General features: G+C 41.9%; 1 protein-coding gene across 1 annotated transcript in view; it reads right to left on the bottom strand.

Annotated features, from left to right (window-relative positions):
- Slc9a9 (solute carrier family 9 member A9) overlaps nt 1-26,057 on the bottom strand; it is a 544,273-nt gene that overhangs the window by 402,901 nt on the left and 115,315 nt on the right. Inside the window, exon 5 of the mRNA XM_057767041.1 lies at nt 3,474-3,589. Coding sequence (XP_057623024.1) covers nt 3,474-3,589 — 116 coding nt within the window. The remainder of the gene's footprint in view (nt 1-3,473; nt 3,590-26,057) is intronic.

Genomic DNA, 26,057 nt, shown 5'->3' with positions numbered 1-26,057 from the left:
ACTTTTAACTGCATCCCAAGTGGGATATACTCAAAGGCTAAAAATAACCACATGAAATCTTAAGCCATTTTTCAGTTGCTATATTTTTAGCACTAATGTATGTGAGATGATTTTGAGAGTATATATTTTAAGCAAGTAAAAATTATATTAATGTAGAAGGAGGAAGAAAACGAAGCAGAAGAGAATGCAAGTGCAAATTAAAATTCATGGCATCCCAATAAAAATCTCTATAATCCTAAAACTGAGCTGAAAATATTAAAATGAATTTCTTGTATAACTTTGTCTAAACATAGAGGTCTAAAAATAATGACCTAGCCAATAGCAATGAAAACAGTAGCAAAAGTGGTCCTTAAATTTTCCTCTTAAAAGACCCAAGGCTTTTGGGAGAGATGACTATTTTTAAATTGAGGGACAGAAGTCATAGATGATAAGGCTGGAACTTTAGACCTACCTAAATGCAAAAAGTTTATCAAAGACCATGAGAGTCATGTTAAAAATATACAACAGAAACATGAAGACCTCTCCCACCCTTAAAAATGGAGTGCTTTAATTGTAGAAAAAGAGTGGTCAGTACAGACTGAACCAGAACAGCTGTGTTAAAACCACATCTTCAGAAAGACGTGTGTTAAAGACTTGTCACGCTGGTAACATGTGGTGGATGCCATGGAAACAACACATTATTTTGGAAATTAGTAAATTAGAGGAAATAATCTTGGTTTTTTGCTGTGCGACAATGGTCTTTTATCCTGTCACTTGTATTATTTTTAATAAAATGTTGATTGGCTAGTAGCCAGGCAGGAAGTATAGGCAAGGCAACCAAGCAGAAAGTAGAGGAGGGGCAATGAGAACAGGAGAATTCTGGAAAGAGGAAAGTTTTAGTCTACAGTCCTGTCCCAGACACAGAAGACACAAGATGTGACTGCCTCGCCAAAAAAGGTACCAAGCCACGTGGCTAACACAGACAAGAATTATGGGCTAATATAAGTTATAAGAGTAATAAGAAGCCTGAGATACTAAGCCAATCAGTTTATAGTTGATGTAGACTTCTGTGTGATTTCTTTGGGACTTAACTACGGCAACTGGGCAGGACAGAAAACTCAGTCAACAGTTCTTGTTTATATTAAACCATGGAGAGTTCAAGTAACTGAACAGTGAAACTCCTTTGATGAGACTATATTGGAATTAGGAGTGACCATCATGGGAACTGGGGCAGTCAATGGGTAGACAGGACTCTGCAATCTGTAGAGTTTGTCAGCTATCTGTGCCTAGGGAGTAACTGTGTTCACTGTTAAATTCTGAGACAGAGCCTGAGAGAGCACAGGTATACTTCATTTGATGCCAACACTGCTGGTCAGGGAGTATTGGCTGCTACCATCTGTTTAGGTGGAAGCTCCACCTGGTCCCACTCCACCCACCCCAGACCCCGCCCCTTCGAGAAAGTCTGTCAAGAAGTGCCCCCCCCCAGATGCTCAGGACCATGCCTGAGGTATTTAAGACCTGGCCCCTAGACCTGCCACATGGTTTCTTCTCTCTCCACACACTTTCCCCCTCCCCCAGATCACGCAGGAATTGCTTTGTTCAGATTAAACCTTTTTTTTTTTTTATTAAATTCGGTTTTATTTAGATTACTGCAATATCAGGGTACAGAAACCTTTCACTATGTTTCTAGTGAACACTATAGGTCTAGTGTTCCCCTGTTGGACATAAACAGTCCCACAGAACAACCTCAGGCATATGACTCTGTGAGCAGTGAGCAGGGTGGAGCAGAACGAACACAAGAATTACATAATCATCTCTAAACATAAATAATGAGCGTTATCCAAGCCCAAACTGACAGAACATTGTCTATCCCAACCACGGAGAGGGAAATGGGGCTTCTTTACCAATCACAGATATAGGCTTAGTCTGGTCTGTCTCTTAAGAGAAGACTGAACTGAGAGGATAATCATGAAATTCCTTTTACTTCCTGACACATCTAATCCAGAACAAAATCCTGACACTCTAAATATCACAAATGGAAATTCAAGACCCATCACTGTCCTTCCCTTCTCACACCCTGAGACATCACGTGGTTCTCCTCTGTCTTAGGTAGGGTTACTATTGCTGTGGTGAAACACCCTGACCGAAACAACTCAGGGAGGAAAGGGGTTATTTGGTTTACACTTCCATGTTGCTGTTTATCACTGAAGGAAATCAGGAAAGGAAGTCAAGCAGGGCAGGAACCGGGAGGCGGAGCTGATGCAGAGGCCATGGAAGAGTACCTGCTTACCTGCTTGTTCCTCATGGCTTGTTCAGCCTGCTTTCTAATAGAACCCAGGACCAATAGCCTAGGGGCGGCCACACCAACAATGGGCTGGGCTCTCCTCCATCAATCACTAATTGAGAAAATGTCCTATAGGTTTCTCTGCCTATAGCTCAATCTTACGGAAGCATTTTTTTTTTAAATTGAGGTACCTCCCCTCTGATGACTCCAGCTTGTGTTGAGCTGGCACAAAAACTAGCCTCAGTGAGCTTCCTCTTTCATTCCATATATAAGAGACCCATGTCGTTCCTCTGGTGCATCCTGGCATTCTTGCTGGAGTGGCAACTCATGGCTGCGCTGGATTAAGCTGACAGCAGAATCACCAGTCACCACTTGCCTTCTGATGTGGTTTCCCCAGCATCACTTTTACAGTAATCATGACAGGAAAAGGTTGAGTCTGATTCTGATTAAGCCTCTAGCTTTAACCATAAGAAACACTGGGACTTGGGGGACACTGTAACTAATTATGTGTCATCTTTGGCTATGTTTCATATAAACTACTACCAAACCAATAATGGCAACAGGAACAAGTGAGCTGAGGATATTTAAACAGTGACTGGATGTTTCATATTATTAAATTATGATCACAAATAGTTGTAGCTTTATAATGGCAACAAGGGTTGCTTTCAGGATGTTTACATACCAAAATAAGATACTTGACGCTTACTTTAATGCGATACCATCGTAATAAACAGGAGTGGATGAGGAACCTGTGCTCATACTGGACTCCTAAAGGGCGGCTGGCAATCTTATTTACTTTGCTCCTTATCCTTGACATGTTTAGAAAGTTCCAGAGCACACAATTTTAAAAGAAACTTTAAACCATTTAATTCAACAGTTAACTTTTGAAAGAAGATATATCAAATAGAGGCAAACTTAAGGAAAACAGTTCCGAATGGCTCTAAGTTCAAGAGAAGCAATAATGACTTTAAAAAGTCCCTTCCACTATGGAGATTACTTTCTGTCTAATTTCTCGGGGGCTGTCTGATATCGCCTATTTCTTTTTCTTCTCTTTCCTGACTTTCCGTTTAAGCCACTTGGCAGATGCGTCAAAGCCTGCGATGAGGAATGAAGACTCACTGCCAGGGAGACTAGATGACCACCTGTGGAGAAACCGTCCATTCCAATGTTTGATTCTTCAAAGAAAGAAATACATTATTTGAACAGTTACCTGGATCTGTAGCAGACATCAGTGACCCAAAAAACAAACAGTCAGTGAAATGGAAGTCCCCGCTCTTCAGCTGGCCAGCGTGCACCATGGCCTTCACAAAGCCATACATAATTAACCTGTAGAAGAAAAACAAAGGACCTTGAAACATCAAGCTGGAGCCTGTGCAAGCCTAGGCTGTCTCAGAGAGGATTCTGATGTGCTTCCTGGATATGTACCATGCGTAAGCCACCAAACCTGACAACTCACGGCCACTGTGGTATCTCTGCTCTGAACGGTTCATTCACTGAATGTCACAACCCATTCACCTAGCGAGTGGCAATGGAGTATTTGCTAGCCTATGCCATGGAAAATAAAGTAAGCTTCAGGGATGTCAAAAAGTGCCCAACGTGGCACAGCAAATCATGCCTACAAACACAGGAGCCGTGTTGCTGTCTGGAAATGGATTTCTTTCCAGTTTCTCTTGTTGTATCTGCTAGGAGTGCCTGAAAAGGGTTCAAAGTTCAAGCCTGTCACTGTGGTGAGAAGACTTCTTCACTGGAAGGAATTCACATCTGGTACTGAAAACCTGGGCAAAAGCCTGTACTGAGTCCTGAGGTGGCTGAGAGTGTATTCTGTGAGCTAACATTACTCTCACGGAAAACCTGAAGCATCTTTCCAGGTGAAAGCAGAAGAGACATGGGTTAAGGTGCCCGTGCTCCTGCAAATAACATATCACTCATGTACCTTCTGTCAGGAACCTTAATTAAGCTCATTCACCAAAATGAAAAAAAAAAAAACCCAATAATCTGAAATAAAATTAAGAAATGAAAGTACAAAGTGTACTAGCTAAGAAGGGAAAGGAGGTCAGCTGGAGAGGAAGAGAAACAGGAGAGGGTAATATGACCAAAATACATCAAACACATTTATGAAAATATCATTACGAACCCCCTATTACACTTAGATAACATGTGCTAATGAAAACCTTAAAGTTCGTATTTATTTATTTAAAGGATTGGTCTTTTTGCTTAAACCCTAACAGAGAGAATGTAGAGACTGGTGAATAGGTGCTCAGTACCAATATAATTTAAAGCCATTAACAGTCCTGAGGAACTGCAGGCTGTCCAGTCTCTAGACAGATGCTGAGATCCTCACGTGCACTTGAGGTTTACTTTTTAAAAAAATGTGCTGAGGTTGTGAGCGTGACTAGGAAATGGCTAAATATCAGCTAATAGAACCTCACGATTTCCACACTGATACCAACGCTTTCGATTCTCTTAAGAAAACTACCTCCGTAAGGAGATAGTTCAGACAGAGCTGTGTTTGAACAGCCACTCTCACATTCAAGCTATGTGACTCAGGGTATTATCAAAACCGTCGAACCCTCAGGATTCATCAGATAGGGGAACAATAATGGCCCATGGAGACGTTAGAGAACGCATAAAACAAGCAACCTCTGGTGCCCAGTTCTCTCAGCCCTCTCAGGGAGCTGCTTCCCTACTGCTCCTGGAAGGTGGAGATGGGATTTGTTTAGGTGCTTTAATTAACGTAATCCGCAGTTGATCCTGTAAGGTTGACAATATTTATACAGTGTGATGCAGTGACTTATCTAATATGACAAATTAGTAGGATGCTTAGGCTTAAATGGAGACAGCCTGGTTCTGACGCCGGGGATTTTAGCCACCAGAACGTGTTGCCTGAAGAATGGCTTTATATTTTCCACTATACTGATAAGCTGTGTCATGCAATGGACTCTTAGCCACTGTAAACAGTCCAAGGGGCAGGTTTGGAATATCCTTAAAATCTTGAGGCTGACACCATCTGCTGGATTGAACTACTGAGTGGATCCACAGTGAACTTTAGATAAGACACTCAACATGACTTGTAGAGTATGGATTCCAGGGTGGGAACTGAATCTTAACCAGATCGAAAGTACTCAATATTAGTAAACACTGTTGCAGTAGGGGTTTGACCACTGGAGTTATGAAGAGGCACTTACTGGCTACCAAATAAAAAAAATCTCCCACCAGACCCAGGGAAGCTTCATTCAACTTATTTTGTTGGTGTTGTTCAATATGTATTTTTGTTGACCACCAACTATATCAGGTCTTCTACTAATAATTAACAAACCAAGATCTGTGCCTTCTGACCATATGGTTTAGTGGTATGGACAAACATGAAAATAATCAGAAATGTAAATAATATCTGTCACCAACATAATTCCCTTGGTGGGAATCTGCCAGGATGGTCAGTCCTGTGACATTTTGGACAATTACATCCTGGATAGAGGAATGGTCTTCATTATTCCTGCTTTCAGCCCTTTTCACATCCCGGCTTCACAAAGGTCCTGTCTCATTTGAACTGTGCTTCAGACACTGAACACCATCACTCACAGAAACACAATAAACATCACAAACTGATCACATCCCTGAGGTCTGTATCTACTAGCTAATTTTAGAGAAGAAGAAACTCAGAGTTGAAATATACTTACTGCATACTGTTCAGAAGCCATGAATTTGGATCAGAGAAAAGTACACACAGACCTGCTACCTATGCTTAGTGATGCTAAGAGGAAGCTAAAAGTCCTGTTTATACAATTGCTACAAACAAAACTGATGTCCTTATATAAGTCAATATGGCAATTCACCCTAAAAGTACTGTTAAGATAGTCTGTATTTCATCAATTTTTTTCTATGGATTAATATCAATAAATTACCAAATCTGTTGTGAAATATATAGATATTCAGTTTGTTTCAGATCATAAGTACTTATTACAGCAACAGTTCAAAAATATTTACAGCATATATGGCTGACTAATACTCAACCATTAAAATTATATGCAAAAATATTTGGGTACAGAAAATTTATTATCAAAACTTAATAAATAAAAAATTTTAAATTTCTGAAATTGAATAAATTTAGGTATCAGATGGTGCCACCCCAGACCAGGCTCTCCTGGGTAGTATAAGGAAGCAAACTGAGCAGGCCTTGATCTCTGTTTCAGTTCCTGCCTCCAGGTGCCTGCTCTGACTTCCCTTGATAATGAACTATGACATGCAAGTCTAAGCCAAATAAACCCTTTTCTTTTATCAGACTGGTTCTTATGCCAACTTGTCACAAATTAAAATCCCTTGAGTAGGGACTGTCCCTGGAGGAACTGCCTTGATGGATGTGCACTGGTCCACCCTGACTATGGGCGGCATTTTCAGCTCCTTATACCGGTAGCTAGAAGGAAAATCATCTTTTGCTGGCTTGGCTTCCCATCACACCAGTGATTTACCCCGCTGTTGCTTCCGCTGCTGATGCCTTCACTGATAGCAGAACCCGAGTTTTCAAGCTTTCATCTTGAGTTAGGGACCAGTTTTTCTCTCCGAACACTTCCCAGGTCCCAGCCTTGAGGACTGAGTCTGCTGGCTATCTCTCCATAAGAGAGCCATTCTGGGACAACTTTGGATGTTGAGTATCGAGTCAGGTTCTCAAAGTCTCAGGTGTGATCTGGCTCTCATTAATGGTGAGGAACAGAGGAAGCCCGAAGTGTATGAGATCTTGAGTGGATGTACGCTGTTGACATAGGCACAGCCAATATCGAGGACATCAACACCATGGGAATAGCAAAGCCTTCCCCAGGTAAGACCATGAGGGAAATGGCAAAGCCTTCCTCGGAGATTCTTAGTGTGCGGACTGATAGTATGTGCAGAAAATGCTCACCGTAGTTTCTCCCCGGGTGTTTTCAGACTGAAGACTGCTGTCATGATCCATGCTACACTTCTGGAGTGCTGAGAGTCCAGACCACGTGATCCCAGCTTTCTGTCCCTGTGTCCATATGCCTGTCTTTTCTTCATTCCCTCCCTGCCCCAGTAGGGTCTAAGTCCCCACATCCTACTCCCTGAATACCCTGCACCCAAACACCCCTACCATTCCATCCCACCCCTACAACTCCTAAAGTTCCTTTTGGTCATGGTCTTTATCACAGCAATAGAAAGAAAACTAGAACAGCACAGGATCCATTATTAGTGTTAATAGCAGTTACATAAAAGGAATTAAATGTGAACTTTTCTTCTGCTTTACTGCATTTTTCCAATTCTTTTAAAATAATGGCCGTGGTAGAAACAAACAATAATGTACATTAGTGAGTTCTGTTACAGACAATAGATAGTCATTGTGCTATTTAATCCCCACAATCCTCTGAGGAAGGCATCATAATTATCCCCTTCACAAATGAGACAATCAAGAGTCACAGAGGTTAAATAGTCACACAGTGAGCCGCCATCGAATTGAATCTGGGTGGACAAACACAAACGCTCAGCACAGCTTTGCAATGCTTTGGAATACTGAAATCAGTGTGTGGGTGGAGATGCACGCACATCTGCTTTAAAAATGTAAATTAATAATTTACTCCAGATGAACTACTGGACAAAAGTAATCATAATCACAGTTACTTCCTTGAATTAGCATATAAATACATAAATAAATCAATGCAAAAAGAAAATCTCAAAACTGAGGCCAGCATAGTATGAACTAACTCATTTTGGTCATTTTTACTCTTACTGATCTAACAATAGTCAGTATCACTGCTAACGGCAATAAGTTATTCTTATTCTGCTCTTCATATATTGACACGCTATTGTCATTGCTACACTGTTATTAATATGACAATTAGTTATGCTTGTGTTAACAGGGAGGTTAAAAAGTGAACTCATTAGCAGTCATGTATTTTCACAGAGGGCTGTCTTCTGTCAGCCCTTCACAGAAACCGTTTCCGGTGTCTCAGAATGGCAAACCCGAGTTAAAGGTCGCCAGGGGTCCCTGAAATTAGTGGCCTCCAAGTGAGGGGTGGGCAGTGGCAGGAGCTGCCTCATCAAGCATAGCTGTTGATAACACAGATTTCAGTTTGGGCTCTCAGGAGCACGCTGCCCATGGGTGTTAGCCTTTGGACAGTGGAGCACAGGTGCTGTGGAGACCGCAGGGTGGGAATCTGCAGGTCACTAGAGAAACAACATGGCAGAATGTCACTTGTTCCAATGGAGGGCACTGGGCAAGGGGATTTGGGAAAATGCTCAGTTCACTTTACTGAGTGCTCATGATACATGTACAAATTTTCAATTTCTTCATCGTCTCTCACACTCTCTAAACTACATACCCGAAGGCATGCTGAGAAAATGTTTCGAAACAAAAGGGTTCTAGAGCATTCAGTTGCTTGGATAATTTCAAAATATGTCATTTTCATGTCCATATTTTTAAAAATTTCTCTTTCCTTCTTTTCTCTTTTTAAAAATAACCATTGCCAAACTATGTCTATATCACCAAGAAAGAAGGGTTTTTGCCTTGAACCCTTAAAGGCTAAGCAAGGGAAGCTTGGGTTATTTTCATTAACACTCTGCAGGATCACATATCTGCCTGAGCACAAGAAACAGGCAGACATAGATCACTCACTAGTGAGGAAATCTGGAACCCACAGGCCCCAGAATCAATGTGCACATAAATTTCTGAACATTTTTTTTAGAAATTTATTTTATTTATAATTATGTTTATATGTACCAGGCTTTCTTTGGGGCGGGGGCACTGACCAGCTCGCAAATCATGACACTGAGAATTATTATTAGTTTTGAATGCTCAGTATAGCTTAGTCTCATTTCTGGCTAACGCTTTTAACTTAAAGTAACCTGTTTCTCTTTATCTACCTTTTGCCTCCAGGCTTTTTTACCTTTCTTTCTGTACGTCCTTCTCTGTCTTTACTGGCTGGTGGCTGCCTGACTGACCCCAGGCATTTCCCTTTCTTTCTCTCTCCTTCTCTTCTCTCATTCTTCTCTTATTTATTCTCTCTGCCTTCCACCCCACCTTTCCCTCCCCTGCCTAGCTATTGGCTGTTCATCTTTTCATTAGACCAATCAGGTGCCTTAGGCAGGCAAGGTGAAACAAATAAAACACATCTTTACATAATTAAACAGATGCAGTACATCTTTACATAGCTAAACACATATCATCACATCATTAAACAAATGCAACACACCTTTACATAATTAAACAAATGCAGTACGTCTTTATATAGCTAAACATCATTAAACAAAGGCAGCATGAACAAATGTAACACACCTTTACACTGTTAAAGTCATATTGTGCAGCATAAACAAATGCACCCATCTTTACATAGTAAAAATAATATTCCACAACATGTATATGTGTATTTCTGTGTGTGACTATGTACATGTGAGTGCAGGGACCTGTTGAATCCAGAAGAAGATGTTGGGCCCCATACATCTGGAGTTATAGGCAGTTGGGAACCACTCAGTGTGGGGGCTGTGAACCAACTCAGGTTGTCTGGAAGAACAGTGCCCTAAATTGTCTCTTCAGCCCATGGATTTCTGAACCTTCTGCCTAAATGTTTCCTTTTGAATTGCATATTTTCCTATTTATTTGTTTATGTGCGGTAGATGATGCTAGTATCACACTGTTTTTACTGGGCCTCCATTCGATAGCCATGTCCCACTGGAGAGCTCACAAGCTCTTAGTGCTGTGCTGCATGGGGTTGGGTCTTCTAGCCGATTTTATTCATTCCCTCACTCAGGAATTCATTAATTTGAACACTAAATTTCTTCATTCAACAAATAATTACAAGTAGATATTACTCCTGCTCTCAGGGAGATTACACTTAGAGTGTGATTAGCCCATTTGTAACTTACATTTTATTCACAGTGTGACTAAGTGCTCTAGAGAGAAGACAGCTTACATGCACAACTCTGAGTGCTGGGGAAATCTGAGGGAGCTGTATCTTACAGAAATTCTGTTTTAGAAATGTTGAGTCTGTAGTAGTGAGATAGGCTGTTGCGTGTCTGAAATAGATCAGTGTAAGGTTTGCTTCCGACTTGGAACTGAGAGCAATATTTGAGGTGTATTAGTCTAGCCTTGGCTGTAGATAAGAGTCTAGAAAGAACATGCAGGAGAAGGCCCATGACGGAGGCCCGGGGACCCTGTCACTTCAAAAGAGTTAAAGTAGAATGAAGAAAACAGAGAGGCTAGGACTCTGTCACCAGAGATGAGAGCTTTACAGGAGTCAAAGGGAGAAGATGTGCTAATGAGGTCAGAGAAGTTAAGGTGTCAAGAGGACCAATTAATTAGGGCCATTAGAGTGTAAAGTGAGACCATAGCGGGTAGAAAAGAGACTGGAAAATGAAGAAATTGAGACAAGTTGCTCCCAGGTATCTGGTGAGGAGGGGACTCACGTTTTCTCCAGACAGAGCGCTGGGGTGGGACATGAATTGATTTCAGATCAGTGAGATGCTTTGAAGATGCTCATGTCTCACCGGGGTTCACAAAGAAGAGCTTCAATAGCAATTTTGCTTCATTATGATTAGGTGCATGAGATGGCGAAGTGGACTCTGGATGGCAGGATTATATGTACCTTTGGGTGTCTGTGGGACCATGTGGCTCTTATGGGTGTCAAATTCATAGTCCTTCCCCCGTCACTGTTTGTCATGTTCCATGGTACTAGTAAGCATTTTCTTTCATAAAAGTCTCTGCTGAGCCCTGTAAAAATTACAAAACTAGTTCAACACATGGTTTCTACCCTTAGGAAGGGAGAAGTCGCCCGAGACAGGAGAAATCATAAAAAGAAGCGCTGTGCCTGTGAGAGGTCCAGTTCAAGTTAGCTGAAATACGCTTGGCTTGGGGGACTTAGAGGGCTCGGGACAGGCTGGGAGAGTCAGCTGACCTATTTGTTGAACCTGAATGATGCATCCAGATAAGGATCCTGTTCAGAGAGCCCCAGCACTATGTGAGCTTTTGACTTCGGATTGCTGTCCTGAACTGTAAATTCTGTTTTATTCATGGCAATTTCTTCTTGACATAGAAAAACAAGTAAACAAACAAACAAAAAACCTCATGGACAAACAAAATAAAACTCAGCCACTGGTAATCTTAGAGCCACCACCATCTGCCACTTACTACTGGGACATGAGATAGGCCTGTTCTGTGTTGAGCTCCATTTACAAATTCTTTTTATTATTTTTTAATTGAAATACAAGGACATCATCTCTTTACTCCACTGCTACCCCTCCATGCCTACCCCGCGCCAGCTCATGGCCTCATCTTTAACTGTTGTTGTTACAGATGCATGTAAATAAATAAACACGTGAATATAGCCAGCGGGGTCCTTTTAGCATTACCTGAATGTTTATGTTTTTTAGAGCTAAGCATTTGGTATTGGATAACCAGTCAGGGCCTCATTCCTAGGAAAGACTAATCCTCCCTCTTGGCAGTTAACTGCTTGTAACACTTCATCTAAGGGTAGGGACCTGTGGGATTTCCTGCTTGTCCACACTGGGATGCCAAATGGTATTGAGATTGTTCAGGTCTTGTTTAGCCAGCCATGCTGTTGAAGTTTATGGGTGCAGCTTCCCTATCACAGGTGAAAGGCACAATCTCATGTGAGACTTCCTGGTCCTCTGGCTCTTACAGTCTTTCCATCCCCCACCCTCTTTCTGCAAAGTTCCCTAAGTTTTAGGTGTAGTAGCATTTTTGTAGATGTATCAGTTGGGGCTGAGCATGCTCCCATAAGGTGTTACTATGTATTTTTACTAGTTGTGGTTTTCTGTAACAGTCTCCTGCTGCTGCCCAAAGAATCTTCTTGGATAAGGTGTGAGATCTAAACTTACCTACACTCTAAGTGTTTAGAATGCAGTCAGGAACAACACTGGTATAAGGAAGTGGAAAAAGCAGATTTCCCTTTAAAATCCATGACTTCAGTAGCCACCTGTACTTGTAGGTTTCCAATTTCAGACATGGTTTTTCTTTTATTAAGCAGGCCTTATTGAATTCAATTAGATTTCTGTTGGTTACTGCTAAAACGTAAGTGCCACTATCGCACCATTGGGGATCTCTGGCCATGCTGGCCATTGTCGCGCTTCACAGCCACCACAAATGGGTAGGACTATCAATTGCATTCCTCCCTTCACACAGCATCTTGTGGTAGAATAAAAACCAGCTTCAGGAAGGAGGCCTTCTAGTCAGCTCCAGCACAAATCCTCAGAGCCCAGCGACTCAAGCGTGTGATGTCTTCAGCAATAGGGACTTACCTTAAACTTCCACACGGCAACCACGGGCAGCAGTAATGCCCCATATGGTTCTGGGAGCCTCCTGGACTCCTCTAGACAACAATTCAAAGGAATTTCTCATGTCTGCTACTGGAGGTTTTGCTAAATATTCTATGGTTCTTGGGGGGAGTATTACCACCTCATATGTTATACTTTCACTGAAACTTGTGTGTGTGTGTGTGTGTGTGTGTGTAAGAGAGAAGAGAGAGAGAGCACTCAGTTGGACAGCCATCATGGTTCTCATTTTATAAACAGGTAAAACCAACAATTAATATAAATGAGATTTTAAAACATTTCCTTTTTACTATTTTTTTTATTAAGAATGAAATTTAACATAGCTGTGCCATAGTTTCCCCAGCTTTAAAGTCCATCACTGTGTCTTTTGTTTCTGGTGGAGACATCTTATCTATTTCAGGATTAGATATGCCCAGGGTGTTCCCTCTGGGCGTGGACTGCAGTTGTAGGAGTTCTATTTCAGATTTCCTTCTAACCAGTCCTGTATGTAGTTTTGTGTGGATCTACCACTACCCGCCTTGATTTTTCAAAAGGGAAAAATACTGTAGACAGCAAGCTGTGATAAAATACATTGCTATTTAATCCTGGATGGGATCCCAGTCTGTGACCTTGAGATGTTGGAAGAAAGATGAATCCATTTTTTCCTTGCATCTGTCTCTATCCTGTCACTCTCCTGGCATCTTCTTGAAGCTTCACTCATTCTTGCAGTTTTGAGCTAGTTCCTGCGGCTACAGAAAACTACATGGTTGCCTGTCGGGGAGCAAGATTCCCTTCTGTGAAGTGCCTTAAGTCTCTTAGAGGAAAGATGATATAAACCCTAACATGAATATGAAATGGGCATAATTGCAATACTGAATGTTGAAGAGAAAAGAAATCTGGTCCAAAGTATGAAATGCATGTAGGCAGAACCTGACAAGGCATCCTGATTTTATGCTTATCACATCCCCTGTCTAGTGTAGTTTTAGCCATTCAAATATGAAAAGGAGCTGTTGTCCAGCTCAGAGCATACCTGTCTCTCAGTGTCAGTGATTGCAACAATACTTGTGCAAGGCAGATAGGAATCCTGAAGAGACCACAAGTTCAGCCACACTCACTGAAGGACTGCACGCCCTGAGAAGGGGAGTCGTGGTCAGGAGGAAGAAGGCATTGGGTTGCTTAGGATCAGACATGATCATGGGAGAAAGAGAACAGAGACTCACAACTTAGAAGAGACAAATGGCTGTCAAAACAATTGGAAGTAATGCGTGTGCTGCGGATAAAGTTCAGTGACTTTCCTGATTCACAGGGACACAAACTCCTCCGCATATTAGAATCATGTAAAGGCTATGATGACGAATATGAACCTTGTGGCTGACTTCTGATAAAATGAGGCAGACTTTCAGTAGGTGGCACCCAGTATCATATAGTTAAAGTTTGTCCTTTGTTTTCTGATGTGCTCAGGGTCCAACACACATTTTCTAAATCATCACTTCTTGTGCTCCGATGTTTAAGCCAAATACATGGAAACAGAGGGCTTGTGTGGGGTCCAAGATTCTGCATTTCTGATACGGTCCTTGGTGGTGCCATTGTTGCTGGCCCTAAGCCACACTAGTAAGACCCCCTAAATTAGGATACATAGTTCTTGGAGCACATTAGTAGTAATAGATGGACAATTTCTCCTTTTATTAGGTCACATCTGATGGTGGTCACCTGCAAAAGGTTCTAAGAAGTTTATAGAACATGCCAAAATGAATCCTCAAGATTTTCATTTTAAATATTGTAAAAACCTCAGAAGACAGTCTTTGTTTACTAAAGGAACACATTTATGCTAATTAACAGAATAATGTAAAAAAAAATTGGGTGTTTTGGACCTAATCATATCAGCTTAGATTATCTGATGTGAAATATGTGTGTGTACATATGTGAGTACTGTGTGCGATAATATAATGCATACATAGCCATGCACATATCCTCTGATGAATAATAATGGGAAGATTTCCAGAAAAATCTCAAGTGGAGGGAGTCAGCAAGACATCTGTGTGGATAATGTGCTTGTCTCATAGTCCTGGTGACCTGAATTCGGTCCCCAGAACCTAATAAAAGTGAGAGGAAAGAAGTAACTCTATGCTGTCCTCTGCCTTCCACATGTATCATGGCATATGTCCCTCACACATATACATCACACACACAATAATAATAATAATAATTTTAAGATGTGTTTTTGAATAAAATTATGAAATTTACCCAGGCAAAAGCAGAAGAGAGGCTGTGAATGAACCTCTGACCATTGACCATGACTTTTCACCTTTGAAAGAACATGCTTGACCATCATCTCATTTGTTTTCATCCTGCTGGGAAGAAGAGAATCACCTCCCACTATTCCCCTTGCACAGACGAAGGGACCTGTCACAAGGTGTGTAGAAGTTCTCCATCCTTATTCTGTGTTCTGCCATCTTTCTCTAAGAGTGAAACTAAGCACTGTTTGGAACCAGTTGTTTAGAATGACAGTAGGAAGAAACAGCCCAGTAATTTGGTCCAGAATCAACTCTTACAGAACAATAGGGATCAAGACCTGGTCAGGTCAGTGACTTAGCTGAAGCCACATTGAAGCCAGCTGGCAGCAGAACCAGGGATGTGATTTTTATTTTTCCTAAATTCACCTGAACTGGCAATCCATGTCAATCCCCTGAAGCCTTTCTCAGCAAAGGGGGAAAAAAAGCTTGTGATTTGAATATAATTTACCTAATATATCATGCACTGGGAAGTTTCATCTCGTTTTATAGTCTCTAACGCATATTTCTCTTTTCCAGCTGTACCATTTGGAACCCTGAAAACAACCGCTGGGTGCGACAGAATGAAAACGACAAGAAAAGGCAGCCCTCCGAATTTTCCCCAGTCAGATCAATAGCCCAGCAAGCAGTCAGCTGATAAATAATGCAGATGTGTAAAACATATTTAGTTCAAATTAAGACGTCACGTTAGTTGCGCTTTGATTGATGACCTTAAAATATGTTGTCATTATTAATGACAAGATAGAGGGAACAATTCATCTTGTGAAAGATGAAAATCAAACAAGATTTCTTTGCCCCGCTTCGTTTTCAACTGTGTCAATGGCTTTTGAAAGATTTGAAATCTAGAATGGAAAGCTTGCAGAAACCCCTTTTGCTTATGTTGCATTAACACAACCTGTGGCTTGAAATTCCTTTGAGGGTATGGGGTGAACTTCTTTCATAATAATTCAGTCCACTTTTCAGAGTGGACAGAGTTCTCTGAGTCTAACAAAACATCCACTAGCCAAATGGAAAAGAAATTGCCCCAATACTTTAAAGGACAACAGCATCTAAAACATCTTCTTTCATTTAGAAATGATTCCACAATGTACCTGAGCTTTGCCATCACTACTCTTGCTCGCCATGCCCAGCAACCCAAGTATCTCTTAAAGAAGGTCTATCTAGACTTTGTTTTCAGATGCTCCTGACATAATAGTAAGTAACCAAATTAATGTTAGACCTACAGAAGAACAATGCTAACAGATCAGTCAGGGCATTTTGGCCTATCATCCAAATCTGTATACCACCAGACAATAGATAAACTTACCCTTATCCCTTTATTCCATGTCCACTCCTCCCCAACCCACAGCTTAATTGATGGCTTTGTACTATTAGGCATAGAGGTAAAGTGTTCTATGAGCCTTTGTCTGGTCTGAGTTGAGACTTTTGATTCAGGCACAATGCAGACTGTATCTGCATGAAGCGTCTGCAGATGACGGCCAAGAAGAAGCAGGTCTACAGTTGGTTTGATTATATAACCACTCCTTTGTTTTGAAGAACAAAGATGCCTATTATTTAGCAAACCTAATTTGATTTAAGGATACAACTGAAGAAAATATTGATGTCTTTACTTTGTAAAAAAACAAAAACAAAAACAAAAAAAAAAACAAAAAAAAAAAAACCAAAGTTTTAAGAGAAAAAGTAAAGAACTGTTTACGTACAATAAATTTTGAACTCAGTGCCCAGTATTTATGTGTTCAACACTATGTGGCAGTAGCGGGTTGCAAACTGAAAACAAGATACTAGACAGTCTAGAGGGATAACAGAGAAGGAAAGACTGCTCAGACTGTTAATTAGGAAGCCTTGGTCTTTGACCAGAGGCAGCTACCTGTCTCTCATTGATTTCCTTGTAATATAACAAACACTATAATAATCTATGTGGTTGACCAGGAGTTCCTGCTGAATGTTTCAAGCCTTTAGTTCCATTTTTCCCAGATGTCACTTTTTCTGGAAAGCACAAAAAACTACTTAGCATTCTCTCTCCTGGAAACTATCGTCGAAAGAAGCTCTATTTTGGAAGCTGCCTGGAGACATCATTAGGTAGGTGTTTTCTACATGAAAGCACATGTTTGTGTCTACACTCGTCCTTGAAGTTTGCCAGACCCAATTGGGAAGAGATGACTCTTCCAGTTGACTTTATGTTGGCTCTGGAGGGATCCTTCAGTAAACATTCATCAAAATGAACACTGGTCCCAATACCACAAGCACAAATCTTAAATCTTCCTGAGTAGAGTGAGGAAGGATACCAGCAAAAGGGACAAACACAACCTTGCTTTGTTAGTTTAGTCATTCACACAATAAAAATTCAAGAAAGTCAGAGTCATTTGGATTTCTGTGGGAGGTAGAAGTTTCCTTCCATAGCTGAATTGAAGCAGCCCTTAATTATTCTGCAAACTGAATACTGGGTTCTTCTACAAAGATGTACATCTGGATTTGGGGGGAGCAAAGTGAGGAGAAGGAATAAGTGACTTTTAAATTAAATTCAAACTCTGACAGTTTATATCTTTATTGAAGTCTGAAGAAAAACAAAAGCAAGGAGAAAGAGAGGAACAAAGACAATTCTGTAATTGATAATATTTTCTAGCATTTAGTTATTTATTAAAACAAAATAAATGCAACCTTCGTCAACCGAAAACCAAGCACAGGCCAATGTTAACCAGCATTCTTTTGTTTGTTCCTTTTTCTAACCTAACAGCATCCTTTCTGAATACGTAGTCTGAAATGAAAATGAGAAGAGATGGAGAAATGATCTTCATCTGCTGGACACCTGTCTCCCCAGGACACAGAGGCAACATTTAAGTAACTTATTTAACTCCATGCAGTGTTTAGGATTTTGTTTATTTATTTGTTTGTTTATTGGCAGTTACACAGCCTAGGTTTACATGGAAAGGGGGAACCACAGTGAGTAAACACCTCCGTTAGAGTGACCTGTGGGGTATTATTTTAATTAATGGTTGATGTGAGAGGACTCAACCCATTGTGGGTGGGGCCACCTCTTAATAGGTGATCCTGGGCTTTATAACAAAGCAAACTGAACGAGCCATGAGAGCAAGCTATTAAGTCAGAGTTTCTCTGTCATCTCTGTTTTAGTTTCCATCTCCAGGTGTCCTCCCTCCTCCTTGAGTTCCTGCTTCGGTTTCCCTCAGAAATCGACTGTAAGTTTTAAGAGGTTGGGTGTTGGTGGTGCAGGCCTTTAATCCGAGAACATAGGAGGTCGAGACAGGTGGATCTCTGTGAGTTTGAGGTCAGCCTGGTCTACAGAGTGAGTTTCAGGACAGTCAAGGCAACACAGAGAAATCCTGTCTTAAAAAAAAAAAAACAAGCAAACAAACAAGCAAACAAACAAACAAGAAATACAATTTCTCTTCCCCAGGTGGCTTTTGGTCCTTGTGTTTATCACAGCAATAGAAAGCAAACCAGGAAACTCCCCACAAGACTGGAGTCCATGTATTCGCTTTTCCAAACGATCTTGAACACAAAGTCTAGTGATCTTTCCGTCACATTTAACAGCAGGGCTCCTCTGGTTTTGAGAACTCAGGGTCACTTACACATAGGAAACCTCACATTGCTAAGCCAACAAATAAAAACTTCTGAATCCCCCAATTTCATGATAAAGCTGGGGGAGGAATGACATCAAAAACTGATGACACAGTTTTCAGAGATATTATTTTCAAAGATGCTATCTTTGATTAAATACATTTTCAAAATGTGAGGTTTATACCAAAAAGAATAGGTTGTTTTCTATCTTAGTGAATACGGAGCCATCAAAGTCCACAGCAACTTGGCTGAATTTGATAGAAGTGTTATCTTGAGCTACTTACAAAGAGAAATTAAGTTTCTATTTCAGACTCAAATGTCAATACATTTAAGAATTGGTTCTCCATATCTCTGGCTTCTGTGTCTCATATATTCATATATTCAGCTAATAATGGAAAGAAAATGCCTGAAAAATGATATGTGAGATGAGTATGGACATTCTCTTTTCCTATCATTATTGCTTAAATAATATCTATTAGACTAGATAGGAGTTTGTGAAAGCTGAGAAGATGAAGTCTCCTCAAAGGATGCTGCATCTGAGTCAGGAACTCATCTTAGACTGGGACTTCTAATTCCAACAATGATGGGCAAAAGGACCGAGGCAAAACAAAACAACAAAATGAATGAATATTAACAGCAGCAACTACAGACAAACAGGCAAGATGCTGACTAAGGAAGCAGCAGGAACTGTAGTTGTATTTTATTTGTATTTTAATAAATAAAGCTTGCCTGAAGACCAGAGAGTAAAATAACCTCACTGGTCAGCTAAACAGAGCAGGCAGTGGTGACACACACCTTTAATTCCATTAGCCATACTAGTTTGCCATTGAAATGGGGCGGTAGTGGTGCACAACTTTAATCCCAGTCCTAGAGGGGAATATAAGAGGGGAGGAGACAGCTCTCAGACACAGTCTAATTCTGAGACATCTGGAGGCAGGATCGCCATTTCAGACTCAGGTAGAGGTAAGAGCCAGGGACGGACTGTTTGGCTTTTCTAATCTTCAGGTTGATCCCCAATATCTGTCTCTGAGTTTTTACTAATCGTGCTACAAGGAACTTCAGGCAAAGGAAAGCAGGACCATCTGGAGCAAGAGCGTAAGAAATTCCCAAAGCCCTGCCTTTCCTGTGGCTCTTTTGCTGTTTGCTGGAAGGCCTCAGTTCGATGCTCACTGACCACAACTAATGAGAGCAGGAAGAGGGGAAAGGAGGGGGGTGATAGACAAACCACAGCAAGGTGAGGACACACAGTGAACCCCATCACATGCTACTTGATAGTCAGTCAATTGTTCTGAGAACTTAAAGGCTCTGGGGTGTCCCCCAGAGTAGGTGTGTCATGCTGGAGGCCTTTCTTTTTTTTAAGGACATTAGGCATGTCCCCACACTACATTCATGCAGGTTATCATTATCATCATAAACCCTACATGCAGACCAACCACTCAGGAACCTTGATAACTCATGGACCATAATTCAACAAACCTAGGATGAGGACTGAGGTTCTGGATTCAATCACAGCAACACCGAGTCTGTTGAGCTCTGGATACACTGTTAAGTAGCAAGGCCCTGAACTACGCACAGTCTTCCATTTCCTAATAGGGCTGTCTTAGTAGAGCTGTTCCCTTTATTCCTCACTACTAGAAGCTGCACACTGGCAGCTGAGTGCCAGGAGAGTATTTTACATTTTTTTTTCAGAACCATTGACTAACAATAAAAGGGTTATATGTGAAAAAGTCAAGCTGTGAACTTCTGTGAGAAAATACAGTGGAGGCCACGCTGGACTGTGTCTTCCTGGAAATGACCAGAGCTGACTGGCAGTGTCTGCATGCTTTTCCTGGGACCCTGACCGCACTTGCTGCTGAACTGCTCTTCTCGCCTTGGCCCTGTTTGCATTTGTCTGTAGACTCCGATCTATGAACTTCAACTTTCTAGTTACTGGAACCACATTTTCCTTCCAGTAAAGCATGGTTAGCAATCATCTCATGCCTCCATTTTGGATGGCCACATCACCGGGACTGGGGGTAGAAGGAAGCCTCAAAGAACATACTTTTTGCTGTTGTGTGGCCTGGCCCATTCGCAGATAAGGGAAGGAACAAGGGATGGTTTTGCCAACAGTAGCAGCATTAGCAGGTTTATCCTTCAAAATGTGGATGCAGTTTTCTCAAGTGGTAAAAATTGAGCAGCTGATCATTTGCGTTCAAGAGCGACAGAAGAATGTATCCAGTGGGTGATTAAAAGCTCAGTTTGCAAAAGATGGAAATCAGCTCGGTCATGGAGAGTTAAACAGGAGGAAAAGGAACAACGGAAGCTGGGGAGGGAGAGGAGAGCATTCAACACTATTTATATCTCAGGAGCTGGCAGGTTTGGATCCTCTGATTTGAAAACATTAAGGGCTGACAAAACCAACACTCGGAACCCTGAAATAATCCGACGTCCCTTTGCAGCCTTTGGATGTGCAAGCTTGCCTTTGGTTTGGCCTGCTGTTTACTTACATCTCTTTGTCTATTCTGCTTACATTTTTTCCCTCCCCCACACATAAGATTTTGAGAAGGAACTCAGGGGAAAATGTTTTCCTTGCATAATTCTTTCAGGCCTTTGTTGATACAGTATCTGTAACACCAATGAAGTCCGCACAGAAAGAACATTTCTGCCTTTGTTAGCAAAAGATTTGAATTAAAGGCGCAGGCAGCAGCGTGCTAGCAGGAGCAGGTCAGACTTAGCTGTGTTCCTGGACTCTTAACCCCTCTCATCTGAGCCTGCCTCAGAAATGCAGTTCCTGGATTCCAGTACCTTCCAGACCCTTCCCACCTGACAGAGGCAGACTCTTCAGTTAGTTCTAGAACCCTTTATGGTGGCTTCTGTAGGATCCCAGGCCAAGTTCTGCAACAGCCCATGTGTTTTCCTTTTCCTTTGATCAAAAATTAACATGAACATCTGGAGAGATGGCTTAGCAGTTAGAGGTGCTTGCTTCTCTTTCTTTCTTTCTCTCTCCCTGTCTCTCCCCATACCAATCCCAGTGACCCCTCCTGGGCCTCCTCCCCTAACCTTCCCTCATCCCTCATCCTGCCTCCCCATCCACTCCTTAGAGAGAGTAAGGCTTCCTTCCCATGGGGAGTCAACAAAGTCTGTCATATCACCTTGAGGCAGGACCAGGGTCCTCCCCCGTTTCTAGTCTAAGCAAGATATCCCTCCATAGGGAATGGGCTCCAAAAAGCCAGTTCATGTACTAGGGATAAATCCTGGTCCTGCTGCCAGTGATCCCCACAAACTCCCAAGTCACATAACTCTCACCCTCATTCAGAGGGCCTAGTTTGATCCAATGCAGGTTCCCCAGCTGTCAGTCTGGAGTCAGTGAGCTCACGCTAGCCTTGTTACTCTTATAGAGGATGGGAGTTCGGATCAGAGCACTCAGGTCAGGTAGCTCACAATCCCCTGTGATGATCTAACTTCAGGAAGCCCAATGCCCTCTTGTGGCCTCCATGAAGACCACACACATACATACACACGCATGCGCGTGTGCGTGCTCGTGCACAGCAATAAAAATAAAATATTTTTAAAAATTATCATACATTCGATTCCTATCCAGGTGGCAGCTGAACGCAGAGCGAAGGGCCTTACGGAAATGCTGAGTTCAGCACTGCCATTCAGCAGGTTTAACCCAGAACAACACAGCCGCTTGGAACATTGGTTTCTTCTGCCCTCTGAGGACAGCAATACCAGCCTGTGGGACTATTTTGCAGCTACACAGTAGGCATCTCAATAAATGGATGCTACTTCTTCAACAGACAAATGAAACATTAATTTCCTAATATGTTCTGTCAACACATGGCCGCATCTCTATGGGACACCGCGCACAGTGAAGGGCTCGGCGTGGGTGTCCCATGGCAGTTGAAGAGCAGTGTTCACGGGTAAATTGGTCAGCTGGGTGAGGTGTCATTTATTTTCAGTTTACTGGCTCTTTGGGATAGGACTAGAGGCTCTCTCAATGTACTCACCCTATTACTGAGTTTTCACTTAATGCCTTTTGCAGATGAAGGATTCAATCGGCAATGAGAGTTTGGGTCTTTAGCTTTTAATCAGCATGTTTGCTTTCTGTTGCTATGGCAAAATTCCAAAGGAAAAATCATCAACTTAAAGGAAAAAAAAAATGCTGCTCTTGGTTCAGATCTCCAGGCCTATCTGTGGTCACGTGGCTCTGTCATTTCTGGGTTTGAGGGCAGAACACTATAGCAGAGGTTCGAGCAAGAGAAGCTTCCCACCTCAGGTAACCATGAAACAGGACAGGCAGGGGACACTTCCTGGTCTGAACAGGCAAATGACATACTTTCTGCATCTAGGTTAAGCCTCATAAAGGATGCCCCACTGGCCACTGTCCGAGCTCCTCTTTGCATGGCCTTTAGGGTACACTTACTACCCATGCCATAGCAGTTCCCTTTACCCTGATAAAAGTAGTCAGTGCTTTGAGTTTCTACTCATGTTTCCTGACTGGCGAGGCTCTAAACAATAAAGTCAGAGATGGTAACGCTACAAAAACAGCATTTTCATCTCACCTGGAAACAACATGTGACAACATGGGTACAGTATTTCTGCTGAACAACACACGGGGCTAATGGAATGACACAATTTACTTTTTTGTGGCCCTCTTTCCCTCTTGGGCGTATTTTCTGCCTCTACTGTGCTTCTGTATCCAACTGAAACAGTCCTATACCCTTCGGGTCTCAATTCAGAGGCCAATCCCTACCCTCCTCTCCCTGCATCTCCCAAAGAAAGAAGCAATACACAATAGCAGGACTAGATTATCTCTAGTCTGGTTTTGTGTAGTTTGGACTCTCTTGGCTTCCCACATGGAAAATTGCCTGTGTTTGTCCATTTCATGTGACTATAGCAAACACCTACTGTGACACACCTTCAAAGGGGCAGGGTGTATTTTGCTTATCATCCACAGAGATTTCTGTGGTGAGCTGGAGTCACTCTGTTTGGGGCTGTGGCTAGATAGCACACATGGATGGGACAAGTGCCAGAGAAACACTGGTAAACCCCTTATGCTCAGAGGGTAAAGGGGGTAAAAAGTGGTCCACGACCCCATAAACCCTTCAAGTGCAGGACTCTAGGAGCTAACAAGTTCTCCCGGGACCTAATTCCTTCCCAGCTAGCTTTGGCCACCCAGCCTTTATCAAGTTGTCCCATCTGGGGACACCTGAAAAGATTATATCATCAGCTTTTATCCCTCACTCAGCAATCTGCATAACAGGCTGGCCATGAGGACACTTGTCGCTGCCTGTCTGTGCAGATAGCAGCTTTCCAGAACTCTGTCCCCTAGGGCTCTGTCTCGGAGCTCTGCGCTGGAAACAGCTTCTACAGAATCCACACTCAATAATCACTCAATCCAATAACGAGGCTGCTGCCTTTCTCTCGCTTGGCTATGATTCCTAACCAAAGGAGCCAGCAGAATTTTTTTAAAGACCTGAAAGTGAACATGCTATGTTAAGTCTAAGTGATATTTGTAAAGATTCTGATAACACACAACAAAAACAAATACATATGTTTATACATATTTATGAATGTGTGAGTAGTGTATGATAGCTCAGGCCTATAATCCCAGCATTTTGGAGAGCAGGGTGGAAGGAACATGAGTTTGAGGTTATTCTGGGATGAATAGTAAAAACCTGTCACACACCACACACATATACACACACACATACACACACACACACACACTATTTTGCACATAAAACTAAGGAAAAACAATACATAAATATATGCAACTATACATATATTGAGCAAAATAGAGGTAATGTAGTATATGTAAGATATTGTATATTATATAAGATAATACATATTTGTAGAGCTAAATACATAAAATATTAATGTGTACATATGTATACATAAATGATAGATAATACATAGCCACATAGGAAAATATAGATAGATAGATAGATAGATAGATAGATAGATAGATAGATAGATAGATAGATAGATAGATGGATAGATAGATCACTATGCAGCCTATTTCTTGAATCATAAAGCAAACATTTAAAAAGTTGCATATGGCTATAAATGTAATCAACAATTTGAAAAATCAAAACAGATCTTTGTGTAAGACTCAGGATTTTTCTCTCTGGTTCTTTTCCTAGCACTCAAAGTCAGGACCAGCCCTGTGAGGCTGGAGCCCCCTGAGGAGGATAGAGTTGGCTGCCAATGCCTCTGGCCTTACTTGCTGAGAAAAGAACAAATGAACAGGTGTGCAGTTTTATTTTTGTCAGCTCAGCCCAGACATAGAGAAGTGTCAGGAAACAAGGCTCTCCTGCCCACATGAAACACCTTCAACTTTCTCTAGGCCTCCTGGCATCCCGCCTGCCCTGTGTAACTCCACAGAGCCAGGACTGCTCCTCCTTGCCACCTCTGCTCTCTCCACTCTGCTCCCCAGCTCAGCCCCATCCACCTCCACACTCAATTAGCCTTTATTAAAGAACCAGCAGAGCACTGACAAGCCTTTCCCACCCAGGTCTGTTTTCTAGGTTCATTTTAGGAAGGCAGAGATGGGAGGTGAGATCCGGCCTCCTCGCCTCAGGAAGAATTAACCGACGATGGTAGACTACATCATAGAGTGTTTTCCTTATGCCTTCTCTTTCTTAATGAAGTTCAGACCCTTTCCTACGTCTCTTACAATTTCAGGATACACAAATGAGAGCCAAGCCAAGCCACTCATGTGATCAGAGAGGGAATTCTCTTTGAAACAGTCTTCGTTCCATCTTTTTTTCTGTCTTTGTCAAAATAAACACTTTCCAGACGTTTGCTCTGAGAATGTGGTATAGGCTCAAGAACAGGTGTGGGCAGGGAGGATTCCATGAAAGACACACAGTAGGAAGGAGGCCCTGGGGGTGAGCCCGGGGGGGGGGGGTGTTGTACCCTTTGCTCTCAGGAAAGAAGAGGCAAAGGAGAGGCATTCTGAAGGGACTGTGAAGGTGGGGAGCTTCCCTCCAGAGCCTTCCTCCTATAACAACCAAGGTTTCAGATTCCTCACACGCTGTGAGGTAACACCAAAGGCAGTCATGATAAATAGCGCTCTCTATAGTGCTGGAGAGAAGGTAAGGAAAAGAGGGAGAATAATTGAGTAATGGTAGCTGAAGGTGAGAAACAGGGAGGCTCCTCCTGAGATGAGTGTCAAGTCTCAGAGACTATTTGGTCAGGTTTGTGTTGTTTATGGTGGGAAGCCCAGGCAAGGGCCAGGCAGACCCCCTGGACTCTAAGCTCAATGATATCTTTTTAATAAAGGTGTGCTCTTGCATTTCAGCAATATAACAGATCAGTGCATACAATAAAAAGTACTATGGTAAGGTGGCCTTCAAGAACCTTTTTAAAACAAAGTGTTTTTTAAGTGAACAAAAGTGACAGGCAAGGGGAAGGCGGGTCACAGGCTGACAACTCTAACACTGAGAAGGTAAAGGCAGATCTTGAGTTTGAAGTCAGCCTGGGCAATATAGGGAGATTTTACACCCCCCAAAAAATCAAGGGCCAGAGCTGGAAGAAGGCTCAGTGGTTAGGAGAATTTGCTTCTCATTTGGAGAACCAGAGTTTTGTTCATAGCACCTATGTTGAACCACTCAAATAGCTTGTAGTTGGGAGAAAGACATACAACGCATAAATAAAAATAAAATAAATCT

Source organism: Chionomys nivalis, chromosome 4 (genome assembly GCF_950005125.1).
Source record: "Chionomys nivalis chromosome 4, mChiNiv1.1, whole genome shotgun sequence".
Taxonomy (NCBI): domain Eukaryota; kingdom Metazoa; phylum Chordata; class Mammalia; order Rodentia; family Cricetidae; genus Chionomys; species Chionomys nivalis.
Note: the sequence above shows the minus strand (reverse complement) of the source record. Positions and strands in the feature narration are given on the sequence as shown.